The sequence below is a fragment of the Buteo buteo genome, chromosome 12 (genome assembly GCF_964188355.1).
Source record: "Buteo buteo chromosome 12, bButBut1.hap1.1, whole genome shotgun sequence".
Lineage (NCBI taxonomy): Eukaryota > Metazoa > Chordata > Aves > Accipitriformes > Accipitridae > Buteo > Buteo buteo.
The window spans coordinates 40,033,842-40,049,860 of NC_134182.1; the positions used below are offsets into that span (position 1 = coordinate 40,033,842).

At 44.7% G+C, this 16,019-nt stretch overlaps 1 protein-coding gene across 3 annotated transcripts in view; it reads right to left on the bottom strand.

Annotated features, from left to right (window-relative positions):
* LOXL2 (lysyl oxidase like 2) overlaps window positions 1-15,643 on the bottom strand; it is a 57,986-nt gene extending 42,343 nt beyond the window's left edge. The window contains exons 1-2 of one of the 3 annotated variants that reach the window (XM_075043563.1): window positions 15,327-15,643; window positions 2,341-2,780 (exon numbers count right to left, since the gene is read on the bottom strand). In XM_075043563.1, the coding sequence (XP_074899664.1) occupies window positions 2,341-2,701 (361 nt within the window). In that variant the 5' untranslated portion in view covers window positions 2,702-2,780; window positions 15,327-15,643. Of the gene's footprint in view, window positions 1-2,340; window positions 2,781-4,013; window positions 4,032-12,936; window positions 13,098-15,326 lie in introns of those variants that run through there. The other 2 variants (XM_075043562.1, XM_075043564.1) reach the window with 2 other exon arrangements.
* Window positions 15,644-16,019: the final 376 nt, after the last annotated feature.

The following is a 16,019-nucleotide window of genomic DNA, read 5'->3' on the forward strand; positions in this document are numbered from 1 at the left end:
AAACAGCTAAGGAACATCAATGATCCACCTCAAGTACTTACTAACTGGAAACAGCTCTGCCCCACAGCTTTCCCTTTCCCTTCTCTGCATGGTAATAAAAAAATGCCACCAGCCTGAAGCAGATCTCCGCCGCAGTCCTGCTCCCAGTGATAGCTGACCTCCTCTGATGACAGCCACTTCAGAGCACGCAGCGTCACCGGGTCCCCTCGATTTGGCTGATTAGACCCTGCCCTCTAATTATACTCACCAAATCATCCCTCCTGTATTTAAGGCTTCTCTTTACATCATTTCTCGTTTATCAAGTCCTCATTAAATCTCTTGTAGGAGACAGCTCAAAGTTTTGATTAAATGCCCTAACTTTTTAAAAGCTGATTTTTGCAAAAGCTTTAACAAACCACTATTGATTGGAACCTCCTGTTATTTGGGTGCTCTTTGAAAACAAATTGCCAGATCCAGTTTCCAGACTGTAATTACCATTTTCCCTCCAGCAAAAATTGTGTGCGCGTGCACATGAGCACACACGTGTACATGCCTATAAATATTCTGTTTTGGAAAAAAATCAGGTCCCTCAGAACTCACTTCTAAGATGAGCAGACAAAAATCAATAGGTGTCACCTTCAAAATTTAGGTCATGCTTTCCCAAGAGCAGCTGAGAGCTAAAGACCCAACAGCATCTCTGAGATTCATCTTTTCAAAGTGCTCATTTTCCCTTTGGAAATGTGCTGGGCACATGCTGCTCTCCCACAATTTGCCCCCTAAATTGCAAGGAGCGAGGGCCAACAAGCAATTCCCATATTTTAAGGTACTAAATACTTTGCTCGTCTGAAGAGTAACACGTCCTTTGGACAGAAAGGACTGCCTGACCTTCGGAGTGACTAGGAGATTCTGTAGCTGTCCCAGCTTTGTTCCAGCAGCCCCAAGAGGTTCAGTTGGTTCATCACCAGACGATGGATCTGCCAGCCCTCGCCATGCTCCCCAAAGAGGAGAGCAGAAAGAGCTCCTGCAAAGCCTGGCTCTACCTTGAGGAAGGCACAATCCCCCGTGCACGGGCTCTCTGCATCGGGATTTACCCAGCGCTATTCTGGCGCGCAGAGAACACTCCCTCCCGTTAAATCACGTGGCAATCGGTTTCTGGTTTGTTTTCAAATGTTGTGGCCTCTTTCTCACTTGGAAATCTCCCGCTCTACCCCAAGAGCCAAAATCCACAGCTTGGGACAACGTTCAAGGTTTCGCATTTCAGTCAAGTCACTGTTAAGGCCTGGTTGCTCTCTTACGGGCAAGTTTATAGGCGTGAGCTCTAACGAGCGGTGCTAAGTAACAGACATACAGCACGTTCATCCCTGCTGCAGTGGAAATAATCTGTGGGCTACATCAACAGCGTGCCAGGCTTCAATGTTTGCAGAAAAAATTCTCCATAAGTCAACATTTAACTAACAGCATATCAAAAGATGACAATTTTATCTGTTGAATTATATACTATTACGGAGCTATTCTATCAAGCACTGTGATTTTAAGAATTCATTGCTGTAACACACATTCACCTTCCCAAGTCTTTGTTCAGCACACACTTGGGAACGAGGTGCATTAAGGTGCAATCCGCAATCATCCACACATCCATCACGTACAATTTCAAAGAGCAAGAAAGGATGTACAATTTGGGGTGAGGGTGAATAGCTTTTTCCCACCAGAAACAGCCTGAGAGTGTCCAAGAGGATTATTATAAATATAGTCCTATATAGGTCATGAAGTGTGGACACTCCTTTGGGGTTTTATAGGCTAGTCTGCATTGCAGAATACGATGCGTGTGTTTCTAGAGAGCTAACAGGGCAAAAGGAAGATTTGTGTAGCATTGCATAGGCAGTCTGTTTAGAGCCTAAAGAGTTCAGAGGAAAAAGAAAAGAACAGGGGGAAGGAGTGTTTAGAGGCCCTATCTGACTCACTGCAAGGCAATAGAAGTGTGAATAGGGAAATGGACCATCTATACATTACACTTGTGGGTGCAGGTTCCCTTTTGACGAGCCGTATTGGCTACTGAAGAGCCTCCTACACCCTAATCCTCTGCCGGCTGCTCCCCAGCATCCCCTGCCAAAGTTCACATGCCATGATCTGGTCCTTTGGCTCTACATCATTCCTTAACTCATTTCAGTCAAAACAAGCAAACACCTATTATTTAAGCTGTTTAATCTAACGGGACCCTGATTTAAAGAAGCGCTGCTTCATCGGGAAGCTATTTCAGTTACATTCGCAGGAAATATCACTACATCTTAAATTTGATTGACAAGTCAAGAATTACTGGGGGTTGGAGACACAGCTAGTACAATACCACCGCTCTGGTATTACCTTCTCCTTTTCCATACTTCGAGCTCGGTAGCCAAGACACCGCTTCCACGTAGCCCAGCTCCCTGCAGACCACGTGCGCAGCGTGGATGGAGAAGTCGTCGTCGCACACCGTGCCCCACTCGCCGCTGTAAAACACCTCCACTCTGCCTTCGTTGTGTTTTCTCTTCTGCCCTGCGAGCCTCAGCTGGATCTTGGGAACATTTGCCGGTCTTTGGGGGGGCTGGTACACTTGTGGGGGTGGCTCAGGGTAACCGGGGAGGTAGGGCCAGTGTTCATACTGGGCAAAGCCCAGCGGGCTCAGGGAGATGAAGAACAGCATGATCAAACAGTGGTTATGGGTAAAACCCAGGAATCTTTCCATTTTCAGTGCTCACAGTTCTCAGAGCCAAATCCTCTGCTAGCAGCTGCCAATCAGTGCAGGTAGGTACTGTGTGGCTATCCTGAAATGAAAGAAAAGTTTGAGTAAGGCTGGGAAACGACATGGACTTTATAGCTCTTGCTTCAGTGGGGAATAAAGTGATGGAAGAGACTATGTCTAATGCCACCTGCAAAAACCAAAGTCAAGTTAATTGTTTCTTGTGGGTTGGATGAACAAACTGAAAAGAACCCCAACAAAACCACCCATTAAAACCATTTGTAAGTTTAGGTCAACTTGCCAAATAGTTTCAGCTGGAAAATACTTTTTTTCCAGGGCAAAATTCTACAGGTCGCACGTGCTAGCAATAGATTTTCCTATTTCTCTGTAAATCCAGTAGTTCAGTGGCTCCAGCAAGCTACGGCAAACCTTGGTTCAAATCCTACCAGGGCAGAACTGAGCCATTATTCTCCCATACCTCCTTCAATAAAGAAGCCAAAACCATCACTTAAACAGCTGAAAACCAGAAGGGTAACAAAATGTATTATAATATGGTCAGAAGTGAGGTATTTATATTGAAGTCTGTTTTCCCAATATAACGGTAGAAGACTTATATCCATCACCGCACGTCCGATTTCATCTGTAGAGAGTCAACACGTGTTACCGTACGCAGACACTTTGCAGAAGTAGTCTTGGCTAACCTTGTTTGTCTGATGGAGTAATGGCTAACGGTCTCCAGTTTTTGGTTGCTACGTCTGGATAGGGACTTACTTGTCATACAAGAGCTACCTCCTTAAATAAGCTAGTCATTTAAGGTATGAACCAGCGACTTTTTGACTCATCAGAGGAATTTTCAGCCAGATGCTGTGCAGAGTTTAAATCCCGGTCCTTTTCTGCCCGCTTCCCGCTCATGAACTCCCCAGCCTTCACTCCGGCACCCAGCACGTGGAGTGGTCAGGCAGCACACGTGGGGGTTGAGGATGCAATAGTTTCCAAATGAAGCAATGCCAAAGCGCGGTGGGAAAAAGCTCCCCAGCCCTTTAAAGCTCCATTATTTCCTGGCAACCACCAAAGGGGAGGGAGAAGGGGAAAGATTTGGCTCCAAAACCAGATGTCTAGAAGCTAAAATACTCCAGTATTTTTGCGAGGTCTTCGCTATCCCTAAAAAGTGACCAGCAGAGCACATACTCATATGAAGACAGAGCGAAACACGTTAAGCAGCCTTTCAAGCTGCTTAATGAGGAGATGTATCAGAAATCCCAGGCAACTAGCCTGAAATTCAAGAGGCATCAGTTCAAACCTCAGGTCTGACGCTGACCTGCTGCGTGACCTCAGGCAGGTCACTTCCAGGGCTGTGCCTCAATTTCCCCTTGTGTTAAACAGGGCCGGTGATCGTGAGCTTCCTACTGAAGCGCTTTGAGACCTGGGGATGAAAGGCATTTGCGTAAGGAATAGACAAATGAAACAGAAAGCACGTGAGTTAAAAAGTCTAGCATTGGACATCAGGGAAGGAAACAGGAAAAGCAAGGGGAGACTTTACAACAGGTCTAACTAAATTGGGGTAGGGGGGAATATACAGCAAAAAAATTCTTGGAAAATAAACATTCGGTTTCAAGGAGCCACGTACTTTAACATGGGTTTCACAAGGTTGAGATTTGTAAATTTTCATTAGACATACAGAGAAACACAGCTATGGAAACAAGGTATTTTTCAATTTTTTGCAGGTCAGGAGGTAAGGCTGAGAAAAAGGAATAAACTCCTGCCCCACATCAGAGAGATGGATGGGAAAAGAGGAAGGACAACTGCTTTCACAAAGCTGCGTCCATCCCGCAGCAAACAAAGGGGATTTCCCAAAGCAAATGCAGTCCACAGGGCAGGATACGCATGTTCTGTAAAAATAAAAGACTCCTGAGTCAACGTACATTAGTACTAGTCAGACATTCCCAACTTCAGTACCTACCAGCAGAGATTTCAAAAGGAACCTCTTACAATGTTTTTCATGGATACAAGATGGTTTTTAGCACAGAGGATAAACACATGGGCACAGCAATTACCGTGAACAGTATAAAAAAATTTGAGTAACCCCCTTAGATCGTAACAGAGAAGAACAACATATGTTAGCTATAAGTAAAAATACTGAAGGGGGATGTCCAACTGCAACCCTAGCAGAACTGCAAGCCTAATGGTCTTCAGAAAAATCTGGGTTTCAGTTTTAATCTTCTTTAAACATCTGTTTTGACCTACTTCGTTTTAGGTGGCTGTTGTTCCTTGCTACTGTATAAACTGGATTTTAAAAGCCTCAGCAAATATTAATCAAAAACTAAGTTGGACTGAAACAATATCTCTCCAAAAACTAAGATGAGGGGTAGCAGGGCCCTGCCTTCGCTCAAAGCTACAGAGTCAGGTTTCTAAAGAAGTGATTACAGCTTTCCCATGGCTGTCCCACACGCACGAGAACGCAGCGCTCTGTTTATATATTGCTGGGACCTTCTGTAGCATCTGCATGGTCTTGCTGTGTAGCAGGCAGCCACACGAAGGATATTTGAGAAGGCAAAGGCAGATAACGTGTGGTAAGTAACCTTACGGTCAAGTCCTGAAGGACCTCTAGCTCTCAAGAGATTAGAAGGCACGCCAGCATAATTAACAGAATAGGCCAAATTCCCCTCTAGGTTACGGTTTTGGTTTATGATACTCCAGAAAGCTCAATATTGAACTAAATAAGAATATTTTACAGGAGAATAGGATCGACAAACAGCGCGTAACAGCAGGTTTCACTCGTCCCTCTTGCGCCAAGGCAAACATTGACCAGCGGTCAGCTCTGCGCTCAGGTTAATAGGGGTCTTTCGTGATCAGAGGCCAAGGAATAGCTAAAAGCTGTGCAACACCAGTTTCCAGGACTGCTTTCTATTCAAACAAAAGCTCTTGAGTCATTTTACTGAAGGACTTCAGCCAAAAGACACAATAATTTGGGGAAACCATTCAGAGGCAGGATGTAATAGTTACCAGCTGAGAGCGGTACTCCCTGAAGTGTTAATTAATAAAGCAGACAGACCACTGCAAGATGCCAGAACCTTTCGAAAAGTCACAGCGCTGGGAGACCTCGTGGTCCATGAGCAGCTGGGGGTGGGCTGTCACAACGGGCTTCCAGGTTACTTTAATTGATACCAAGATTAGTCAGGGAGATACTAATTTAGATTATAGTAAATATAGTAGGTGTAATTTTCACTCTTGGCAAAGTCCTGCTGAGTCAGACAGCCCAGGAGCCCCAAGACTCCAAACGGCAACTGCAAGCGGGTTTGCTTTTGTTCCCCAAAAGCTTAGAGACTTCACAGTCAGGCAAGACTAAGAAAAACCACCATTTACTATAGAACTGAAGAAAACCTGGTGAGGGAGGATAAGGTTGCCCGAGAGCCCCTGTTCCACAGTGGGAAGCGTGACTAGCAAAAAGGAATTTTAACAAGCACGTATGAACACAGTCCCAAACCTTCTCTAAGGAAAATGACTCGGGGAATAGACGTCTTGGGCTTGGGTCGTACAGCAGTGTATCTCATCTTTGTCAGGATCCTGCAAGGATCAGGAGGGGCTCCTCGAGGGCCCGGGGTAGGTGCTGGAAAAACATTCAGAAATCTCTCTTTTAGTCCTATTCCACCTGCGGATGTGAATCCCGGAGGAATTCTCCCTAAGATCAGAACAGCAGCAATCCTACATGCTCCAGGAGACAACACTGCAGTGTGTACTAGCAACCACAGTCCGCTTTTCCTTCAGGTCATATTACCATCCGCTTCAAAATAGTTACACATTCAAACATTAAGAGACAAAGCTTTCACAGTGTTTGCATCGCCCCAGAAATAAAACCTTCCATACCCAGAGGTCTTGTTTATTGAGGTGCTTAAGAGAAACTATTCAGACTAAGTCACGATGTCAGGAAAAGCAGAATCCAGTGGAATTTGAACAGAGGCATATTTTAGTATTTCCACAAGAAACAGCAGCCTAGGTACAATGGGGAAATTTCAGGAGCCCAGTGTGCCCAGCAGCATCCAGGGAAGCCACCTAACACTGCAGTACTGAAAAGGGCTCTCCGCTTTCTGTCTCCTTTCAGGATCGGTCCCGAGGGACAACAGGGACTTACGGCACCGGAGGGGATCGGGCATCTTCTGGCAGAGGCATCCATCCATACCATCCGGGTCAGTTTTCACTGGGAGGCAAGACAAGCAGTAACACAGGACTGGTCTAGAGGATTGATAAAGCAGCACAGAAAATTTTACACCACTTCTTTCACTCCACAGCACAACAGCCACACAAGTCCTGGTTTTATTCTTTCCTGGATCCTCCTGAAATCTCTCTCCTTCGCTACAAGATGTTAGTTTTACTGCACTAGCATCAAAGAAAACTATCACTGCTCTTCGATGAAAACAGTGATGATTCGGCAACAGACTCACTCAGATAGAAGCCAACTGCACACACACATTTACGGCAGCATCATTATAAGCAACAATAACAAAATTTGATAAGGAAAATATTTAAGTAAACCCATTCCTCTGCTGCTGTGACCAAGATTTGGACTCATTTTTTCCCCACGTCTCAAAGAAAGCTGCACATACTGACCTTCCTAAGAACAAATCCAGGCTTAGATGTGGAGGATGTTTGGTTTGTGCTGGCTATTCCCTTTATTGTAGGGCTCATTCCTCCCCTCACACCCTCTCTTTAATAGCCTCCAGATTTATTAATGATGTAATCCTAAAAGTATATATTTTGGTCTCCCCATTCAAAAGAATCCAAGACAGAACATTAAAAACCTATTGAATAAAGTCGGTGGAGAAGCCAGGAAAATACTCCAGGTCTCCTGGCTCCCCATCCTGTACTTCAGGCCGTAAGATGATTCTCCATCACCACATTAACATGTAATTTAAGGCTTTAAGGCATGCTCCTGCTAGCTGCTGACTCAGCCCTTTTCAGGACTCCCGTCTTAAGCCTCGAAGGGAACAGATGGACACAGGCTTACAGGAGAACGTGCAATAGTTTCATTTCAAAATAATATTGGCTTTTACTTCTTCAGAGAATTCACCAGGTGAAACTAATAGGCTATTCATCTCCCCAAATCAAAAGCTTGCTCCTACCAGCAAGAATCCCTTTTTTAATTTCACCAAATCATCCAAACAATAGATCAGCTCAGACAAAACCAGCTTGTCTGCTCCCATCCTTGTCCAGACAACAAAAGGAAATTCTGGAGTGCTTGATACGAGTCCTTTGTGACTGCAGATCCAGCAATGCTCCATTTGGCTTGGCATCCATCAGGAGGAAGAAACAATTAGCACTCTGACCGCTGCTGGCACGCCTGGGTCTCAGCCAGAAGCACCAAAGAGTTGGTGTTCAGCCACTTGAAACGGTACCGCCCGAGTCATAGACCCTGCATTTCCAATTCCATGCCCCGTCGCCCAAAGTGCATTCCTCAGGCGTGCTCACACACCCCGCAGCAGGCACGGCCGTGGGACAAGACCAGGATTTCCCACTACCACGGAATAAGTTCTCCAGCCAACGCAAGGGCAATTCACACTGACCCCCTCTCCAGTACTATTAAAGCGAATAGAAACGCTACCACTCGCTCGGGTAAGAGTTCAGATACATTCTCCCATTGTTCCAAGAGGCTCAGCCCTGCCACATAGGGCTAATGCTTTTGTAGATTAAATCCCCATTGATTATAACGCTGGCGTAAGCCACGAATGAGAGCCCTCTTGTTCACACTCTTAAAACACTAAGCCATAAAGGTCACTGGCAGGACCAGATATACCAAGCAATGGCAATAAATCCAAATCTACAGCAGAGACCCATTAGCTAGAGGAACCATGTAAGACCAGTACTTACCTCAGTGGATAAGGAGCTCTGGAGAAGACCACGTGCTCCCCATGAAACCCCCCACCCCACTGCACAACGGGAAAACATCACAGTAGATTGACTGGGGAGACCAGAAAAATCACTGTCACTCTTAACCCTCCTCCTAGAAATCGCTAGACATCCTTCGGACTGACTTCAGTGTAACTGAACCTGCCTTGGAGAAGAGCAGAACAACACGGGCTTGATAACAAAACTAGCGTACAGCGTTCTGTGACCGGGGTGACCTCCTCAGGGACAAGATGCCATCCTGCTACACCTGGTGGGGCAGGCGAGCCCCTTCTAGTGTCAGTACACAGCCGCTTTTAGGGGAGGCAGCAAAGGCTAAGGCAATCCAAAAAGTGTGCTGAAGGTGGAAGTTGGATGACTGAAGGAAGCTGAAATGCTGCTGGGGACATCTAAACCATAAACTAAGGTGGGTTTTTTTTTTTTTTTCAGTAAAGTGCTGTATAGGATTCAAGGCAGAGAGAAGCAGGACAGCAGAAATCATGTCAGGATAACGTTTTGGTATGTTACAAATCCAGAGACTCCGCAAGCTGGAAGGATGGCAATATAATCTGCTAGCGGTCGCTCTGAGGAACACATTTCCTCTGAATTTCTCTCCACAGTTGAGGAGAGAAGAACCAATGCCTATTAGCCAGTACCACTGAGCTGTTGCCACTTGCTCATCCCTTTCACTCAGACTCCCTGGAGCTCTCTGATGAGCGTAGGGCTTTCAGAAGTCACTTCAGAGAGATGTCGCTGCTCGGGAACTGAAACCTGCTACCAGGGAGCCGAGAGCTACCTTAAGAAAGCAAATTACACGTTACTGCAAACTGGCCAAGGGCAATCAGTAGCAAATTCAACAGTTGTTTACATCAGGGAAGCTACCAAATGCTGTTTGCTTCTTCTGGTCTGTTGAGATGCTGCAGGGAAAGGGAGAGCAAAGTCCCAGTATGCCCTCTCCCGCAGAGGTAAAGCTTACGCAATCCAAAGCTATAGACTTGCCACAACTTTACCAGCCCCAAGATCTCACTCAAGAGAAACATTATTACTTAATAATTACTAAAGAACCTTCTGGCCTCTGCTTCATATTCAAACGTATCTACACAGATGCCCACTTTTTTTATTTCCTCCCAAAAGCCTACTGAAGTATGTACTACCTGAAACAGAAAACAGTCTGGAGTGTTTGCCAACTGATGAGGATAAACTACAAGACAGCACTTTGAACAGACAGCAAAAAAAGATGTATATAGCCCAGGAACGCAGGTTGCCTGCCATCACTTGCTATTGAAGCTAGACAAGAGAAGAGAAGCTCTGATGGACAAACAGACTAGTTAGGAGAGTAGGAAAGAAAAGGCATTGTGCTTGCGTTTTCTTTTAAAAGACAGCTACAAGTCTAACAACGGAAAAATCCATGTTTGTGGATGTTGCCTAACCAAAGCCATTTGCATCATTGTTTGATTAGATCTATGAGATCCAAATGTTCAGAAACACGCTGCTCTCCGGAGTTGCAAGGACACAGCAATTTTTGCAGGGCAAACCACTCAGATCCATGGTCAGCATGTTTTATGAAAGGGCTCAGCTGAACCTGAAGCTTCTTCCAAATCCAAATACAGGCTGTGGCCTCTTCTCAGATCTACTTCAACTGAAGCAACTGGCATTTGCCTTCAGTTTTAACCCCTTGATGCATTCATTTATCTTAGAAGGCAAAAAACTTGCCTGGGGATCAGATGGACATATGCAGCATCTTCTCTCCACGTCACAGTTGCAATTCAAATATGCTTCATTTTGGGAAGTTCATTATTTTCCTTATCTCTTCCCTTTGCCTGGTGTCAGAGAATGAAAATGAATAGAGATGTACACCATGACAACTCTCAGGCTCCTGGCCAGCACCAGCTGGCTGTTCCACAGACCTTGTGCTGTACTCTTAATAGGAAACAGAACTTCTACCCAAATACACTTCCAAGACAATTAAAAAGTGATTTTGGAACCTAGTAGTATAAATTCTTTAATTTGCAGCTAGTGGATGTGATTATGATGACCAAGCAATCTATTTGTACTTAGCAAAAGCAGCAGTGGCAACTAGTGCTATATGATTCAACTCTTCTTTTCATGAAACATACACAATTAGTTCATGACATACACAATTAGTTCATGAATCAAGACCCTACAAAAAGGTACTACATTAAAATCCACAGCTGACACACACACTCATAGAGCCAGATCTGTGCATGACCTAAGTTTGAAGAACATCAGCAAATAGTAGATATCCTCCAAGGAGGAGATCCCCCTCATACCCCTGCATAATGCTGTCTTAATTAATACAGCCTAAGTCATCAGCGGTGCAGATGCAGGACAGGTTGACTTCGGAACAGCATGCTTCTCCTCTGAAATATCAAACTTCCATCAGCATTACTACAGATTAGGAGTGGGACTTTTCCTCCTCAATGTGTACATTTGCAGACATTCATAGTAAATATGTATCGGCACATACACGTGCTCCCAGAGGATTTCACAGAAAGCGCTCCGCAAACTGAGTGGCTGATTGGCTAAATCATTCCACCCACTGGAGTTACAATCTCCAAGAAAGGACACCACTGTGTTTTAGAACAGCACCAAGAATGTTATGAAACAGTTCAGGAGGAGAAAGAATAAAAGGTTAAAATAAACATAAAAGCAAGAAATAGAAGGAACAGAAGGGAAGTTAGCAGTACAGTAAGGTAAAGACAATGAACTTGGAGTCAAACTGTTGGAAAAAATCCAGAGAGCATTACTACGCGTGCATTTGGGAGTCTCTGCTTAACTTGCTGAAGGATAGCACTTTCAGCAAAACACATGGCTTCTCTATTAAATCACTCTGCTGAAGACAAAGGCATTGTTCTTTACTACATCATCAACACCCCCTTCAATCTTGGCAGCTTTTCCAAGCTGCTAAAACTTTCTTGAAGGTTTTTCTAAAGACCTCATCTGCGCAATCCTGCCCCAGCACTCAGAGAACAGCACACTGGATTCGACTGGAGAGCAGACAATCTTAGAGATATCTTAAGCCTCCTCACCACCGGACTGAAGTATTAAACTTCAGATTAGGAACCCATTTTTGGGAGGTGCTTTCCAACATCATCCTGCACTTAGAACTCAGCTCGCATGAAATTCATTCCTGCAGTAACAAGCATCCACACACCATGTTGAAGATGTGGTTTCTCCCTCTATGCGTTGCTATTACAGTATTTCATGCTAATATTTCATTTTATGTTTTTGAACTGCTCTCTAGCTTCCAACTAAGGAAATTCCACCACTGTGGGTGGTTCAATGCAGATGAAATTAAACTGGCAAGTAGGAATTTTCAGCCCCTATTCAGTACAAATTTGAAAGCACTGCAATGTCATCATTATGAGCTGATTAGAGACATGCTAAATAGTTTTCCTACTACACTCCCAGATAGCTAAACTAGGATCTTTCTCTATATTCTTCTAAACGATCTCGGTCTTAGATCTTTTTTTACCCCCACACAGTAACATCTGTTTAAACTAAACAGCAAAAATTAATCTAAAAGAAGGCAGAGTCATTTGTGCACATGCTGAAGAATCAGAACTCAACCTGGGCTAGGTTCATAGCAGAGAGAAACATCCCACGTTTCCGTGCTGCAACTTTTCAGGTGGATACCACTGCCTATGCTGGAGTCATCCTGAAAACTACTGTGATTGCTGCATGATAAAACAGCCTAAAGAAAGTTGCTGGTAGGCTGACTGCTGCTTTGCAAGGGGCTGTGAATCCCAAGCAGTGACAGCAGAGAAGTTTCTTAACTAGGGACATAACTGCTTTGCACCTTCTGCCAATGGGAAACATCTGCACTGAAGCCTTTTCCTCTGAAAGCAGTTATTCAGACAGGAGAATTTAAACTGCTTCTGAAGTGTAGCTGGTAACATTTACACAATGTTGATGGCATGTACTGTAGCTTTCTGGTCTAAATCAAGCATATTTTAATCATACTACAGAAAATGCATTGCCTGAACTCGTAGACAGTTTGCAACATGTCTTTTTTATTTCATCTGTGCATGCCTGTGAGCAAGTAACTTGGTCACAACATCTTTGCAGAGTGACACTGAGTGTCTGTGTCCTCCCACCCCTGCCAAATCAAGTCTCCGGGGACAGGAATTAGAAGAAACGTCTACCTTCTTCCCAGCCTGTTACGTCTAAACTTTATAACAAACTGATGGGAAAGAAAGAAAATGCATTCGAAGAGAAAAGGGAAGAAGCGAAATAAAACTTTCAGCCCCGAAGCCAGAGAGGGTTCGAAATGTTTTAAACTAATTCATCAGCCCCTTCATCTCCAGCAGTAATGCCACGGTTCTCGGCAGGACTGCCTTTACCTTGGGGTTAGTGGTGGTAGGCTGTGCTGGGGGTGACCTCTGTCTCGTCGTGCTTCATGAAGTTCTTTCTTCTGGGCTGAGCGCGCCGACTGAGTGGTCCCCTCTGCACTGGAAAATATCCTGCAGCCAGAGAAATATGCTGCAAGAAGCTGCTGCTTCCTGGCAAATTTCACTAGAGTTAGCGAGCAAACCCCTCCCAAGACCCAGCCCCTTCAGCCTCAGCTCATAGCGGGTGATATCATGGGCTTGTCTTGTAATCTGAGCAGAAGGACTGCACACAGAAAAGAAATGGGGGGAGAAAACCCAGCCGGAGTTGCAAAGAAGGAGGTGGATTAGGAGCATGAATGCTTTCTCAGGATGTTCCTAGAGAACAAGCATTGCAAATCGTATCGATACCAGTGTTAAATAATACAGGGTGATCCCAGCAGTTTTTAAGCACCCCAGTTTGATTCGGAGCCTCACAGTGCAAAGCACTCTACAAATACTTACAGTACAGCATCTTCAGACTTACACCCCTTTCTATAGTTTGGAGAGTTTGCAGCGTGCCATCTCCCCAGCTATTCACGTATCGCCCACCTTAACCCTTCAGCATCCAGCAACTGCTTTTCCAGCACCTTGATATTCTTAAAGCTCCTGACTACAGCAGCTCAAACCAAGGCACATACTTAAAAGCCATCTAGATCTGCAGCAAGAGTTACTCCATAGTCCTTGATGTCCCCAGAACTAACCAGAGACTAAAAACAATTCTTCATTAAAAAAACAACAGACCAATTAAAAATCCCAACCTCTGCTGTGTCAGAAAACTCAGAGCATCCCTCATGCAAACAGCTACCAGTGAAATAGTAACACTGGTCTGAGCTAGTTGAAGCAGTTCTTCTATCAACAAGAAGTAGCTAAATCTACAACCTTTTCAACTAGAGGGGGGGGGTGGTGTTTTTAAAACTGTCCTTTTTTTTCATTTAGGCATTTAATGCATCATAACAATTCTATTCGCTTTTATTTTCTGTAGCTGTGAAAATAACAAGAAAACAGTGGCTTTCAAATCTCTGCTACAGAGAAGACCTTGAAATTTTGTCTTCTGACCCAATTTTGGACAGCAACACATTTTGAAGCGTCAGCATTTCCCAAAGAATGGAAATCTATTTTCTCACCAGCTTTGACCTTGGGTATTTAAATCCACGTTCACTGGGTTTTTCAAACAAGTCAGCAGAAAGCGGATAGGCACAGAAAGAACAGCAGGTATTCCTGAAGGCTAACCTTCGAAGGAATATCCCCATTTATTTCAGTATATTCATATTTGTAAAGGACTTTTAGCAAGCCCTTCCCTAGTACAGGACTGCTGCCTGTAAGAATACTCTTCCAGGTTAGTCCTGCCTGGTTTCACATCAATTCTCAATTTAATTCTTTTAATTATTTTGAAAAGTTCAAGTGCTTAATCCACATCTCTGGATACATTTCCAGCAATGTAACACCAAACCCTACAAGAACATGTCATCTGACTTCTCCCTTTTCCCAGGGTTTTCATCACTTCCTAAACACAATTTACCCACACCAAGTAACGCCTGCCTCCTGCTCAGAGCACAACTCCATTTTCTCAACCCCAACCACAGGAAAAGCAGCATTTGTTCTTAGTCCCAGCTGCTCTGGCACTGATGTACAGAGCTTCCCCACTCTCTGATGCCACCTTTTACTGGAAAGGGATATTGCACTGAACTGGGCATCAACATTAGAAGATTCTGCAACATGCTGGCAACAGAAGGGAAGCTAGTTTGGGAACGTAGTGCAGCCCTGCGTAATTTAAGCAAGATCATAGCTCTTTGGTATTGTCAGTTCATTCAGTGAAGCTCAACTTTGCTTACAAGAGACTGTAAGATGTTCAGCACAAAGTCTCCCTCGCTCCCTGTTTCACAGGCTCTATACACAGAGTAGTCTGGTCCAGAACTGAGGGTTCAGCCCAACACAAGAAGGGCCCTGTTACTTGCTGGAATAGCAGGGTTCTGAGATGATACCCACCCAGAGGAGACTGGGACACGACAATCACATTCCCACAAGTTGGCAAAGCCTCCTGCAGGCAGTCCCCTAGGGTCAATTATGGTGTTAAAGGAGGAAAAAAAAAAAAAAATTTAGAAAGAGGACAGTTGTTTCTTGATGTGATATACACAATATCAAGATGTCAGGAGTTAAACCCAGGATGCCACTGAAACGGAGCTTGGCTCTTCTTCCCAGGGAAGCCAGCGCTAGTGGTAAGCAGCCAGAGGTTTTGCATAGTAGTCCACAGTGCCCTAATTCTCCGGCAATGGTCATGAAAGAGGTGAAATACTGCAAATTGCAATTAGCATCATGGCTATCAGCAGAGCACCACCTAATGGGCCAAGCCTGGCTGGACTCACCTCGCTCAGTCTCAGGGACATCAGGAGAAAAACGTGTCACAGCAGAAGCTCCACAGAGCAGAGCTATTTCAGACTGGCTGGAAGCAGTTTGGCCAGAGGAAGGAATGTGTGAGCGTCTGCTGAGCAGGGCATGGAGAAACATGACAGCTTGCTGGAGGAATGTTTGCCGAATGCCCGGGTCGGGTAAGGATACAAGCAGCGAATGCCATGCAGGCTTCCAGCTGATGGAAGAGCTCGGTGGTTGCATAAAATGAAATATTCAGCGGGAATTCAGCAAAGCTCTTCAAGGTAACATGCCGGATTCAGGGAATTTGCTGCCCCCTTCATACTGCAGCTGGTTAAGACCAAAAGAAAAGCACCTAGCAAAAAAGAAAACCCCAAACATTAGAAAAGCTCTCAAAATCATATAGCCTACAGAACAAAACGCTGGACAAACTGGATTTGCATCATCTGATCATGTAAATAGGAGACCAGGGAAACCACTTGCCAGGCCCACCAGTCATCCTCTCACCTCTCAACCTGTTTAACTGTCACCTCATTGCTCTTCAGGCTCTGTGGAGTTCGCTGCCCTTCACCAGGAGGGAAGCACAGATCTACTACCCCATATCTTACATATTTTACCCTCTTCCCAACAGTAATCTTTCAGCTTCTTCCAACAAAGGGGCAAAGATGCATCCTTGTGGGCAGCAATAC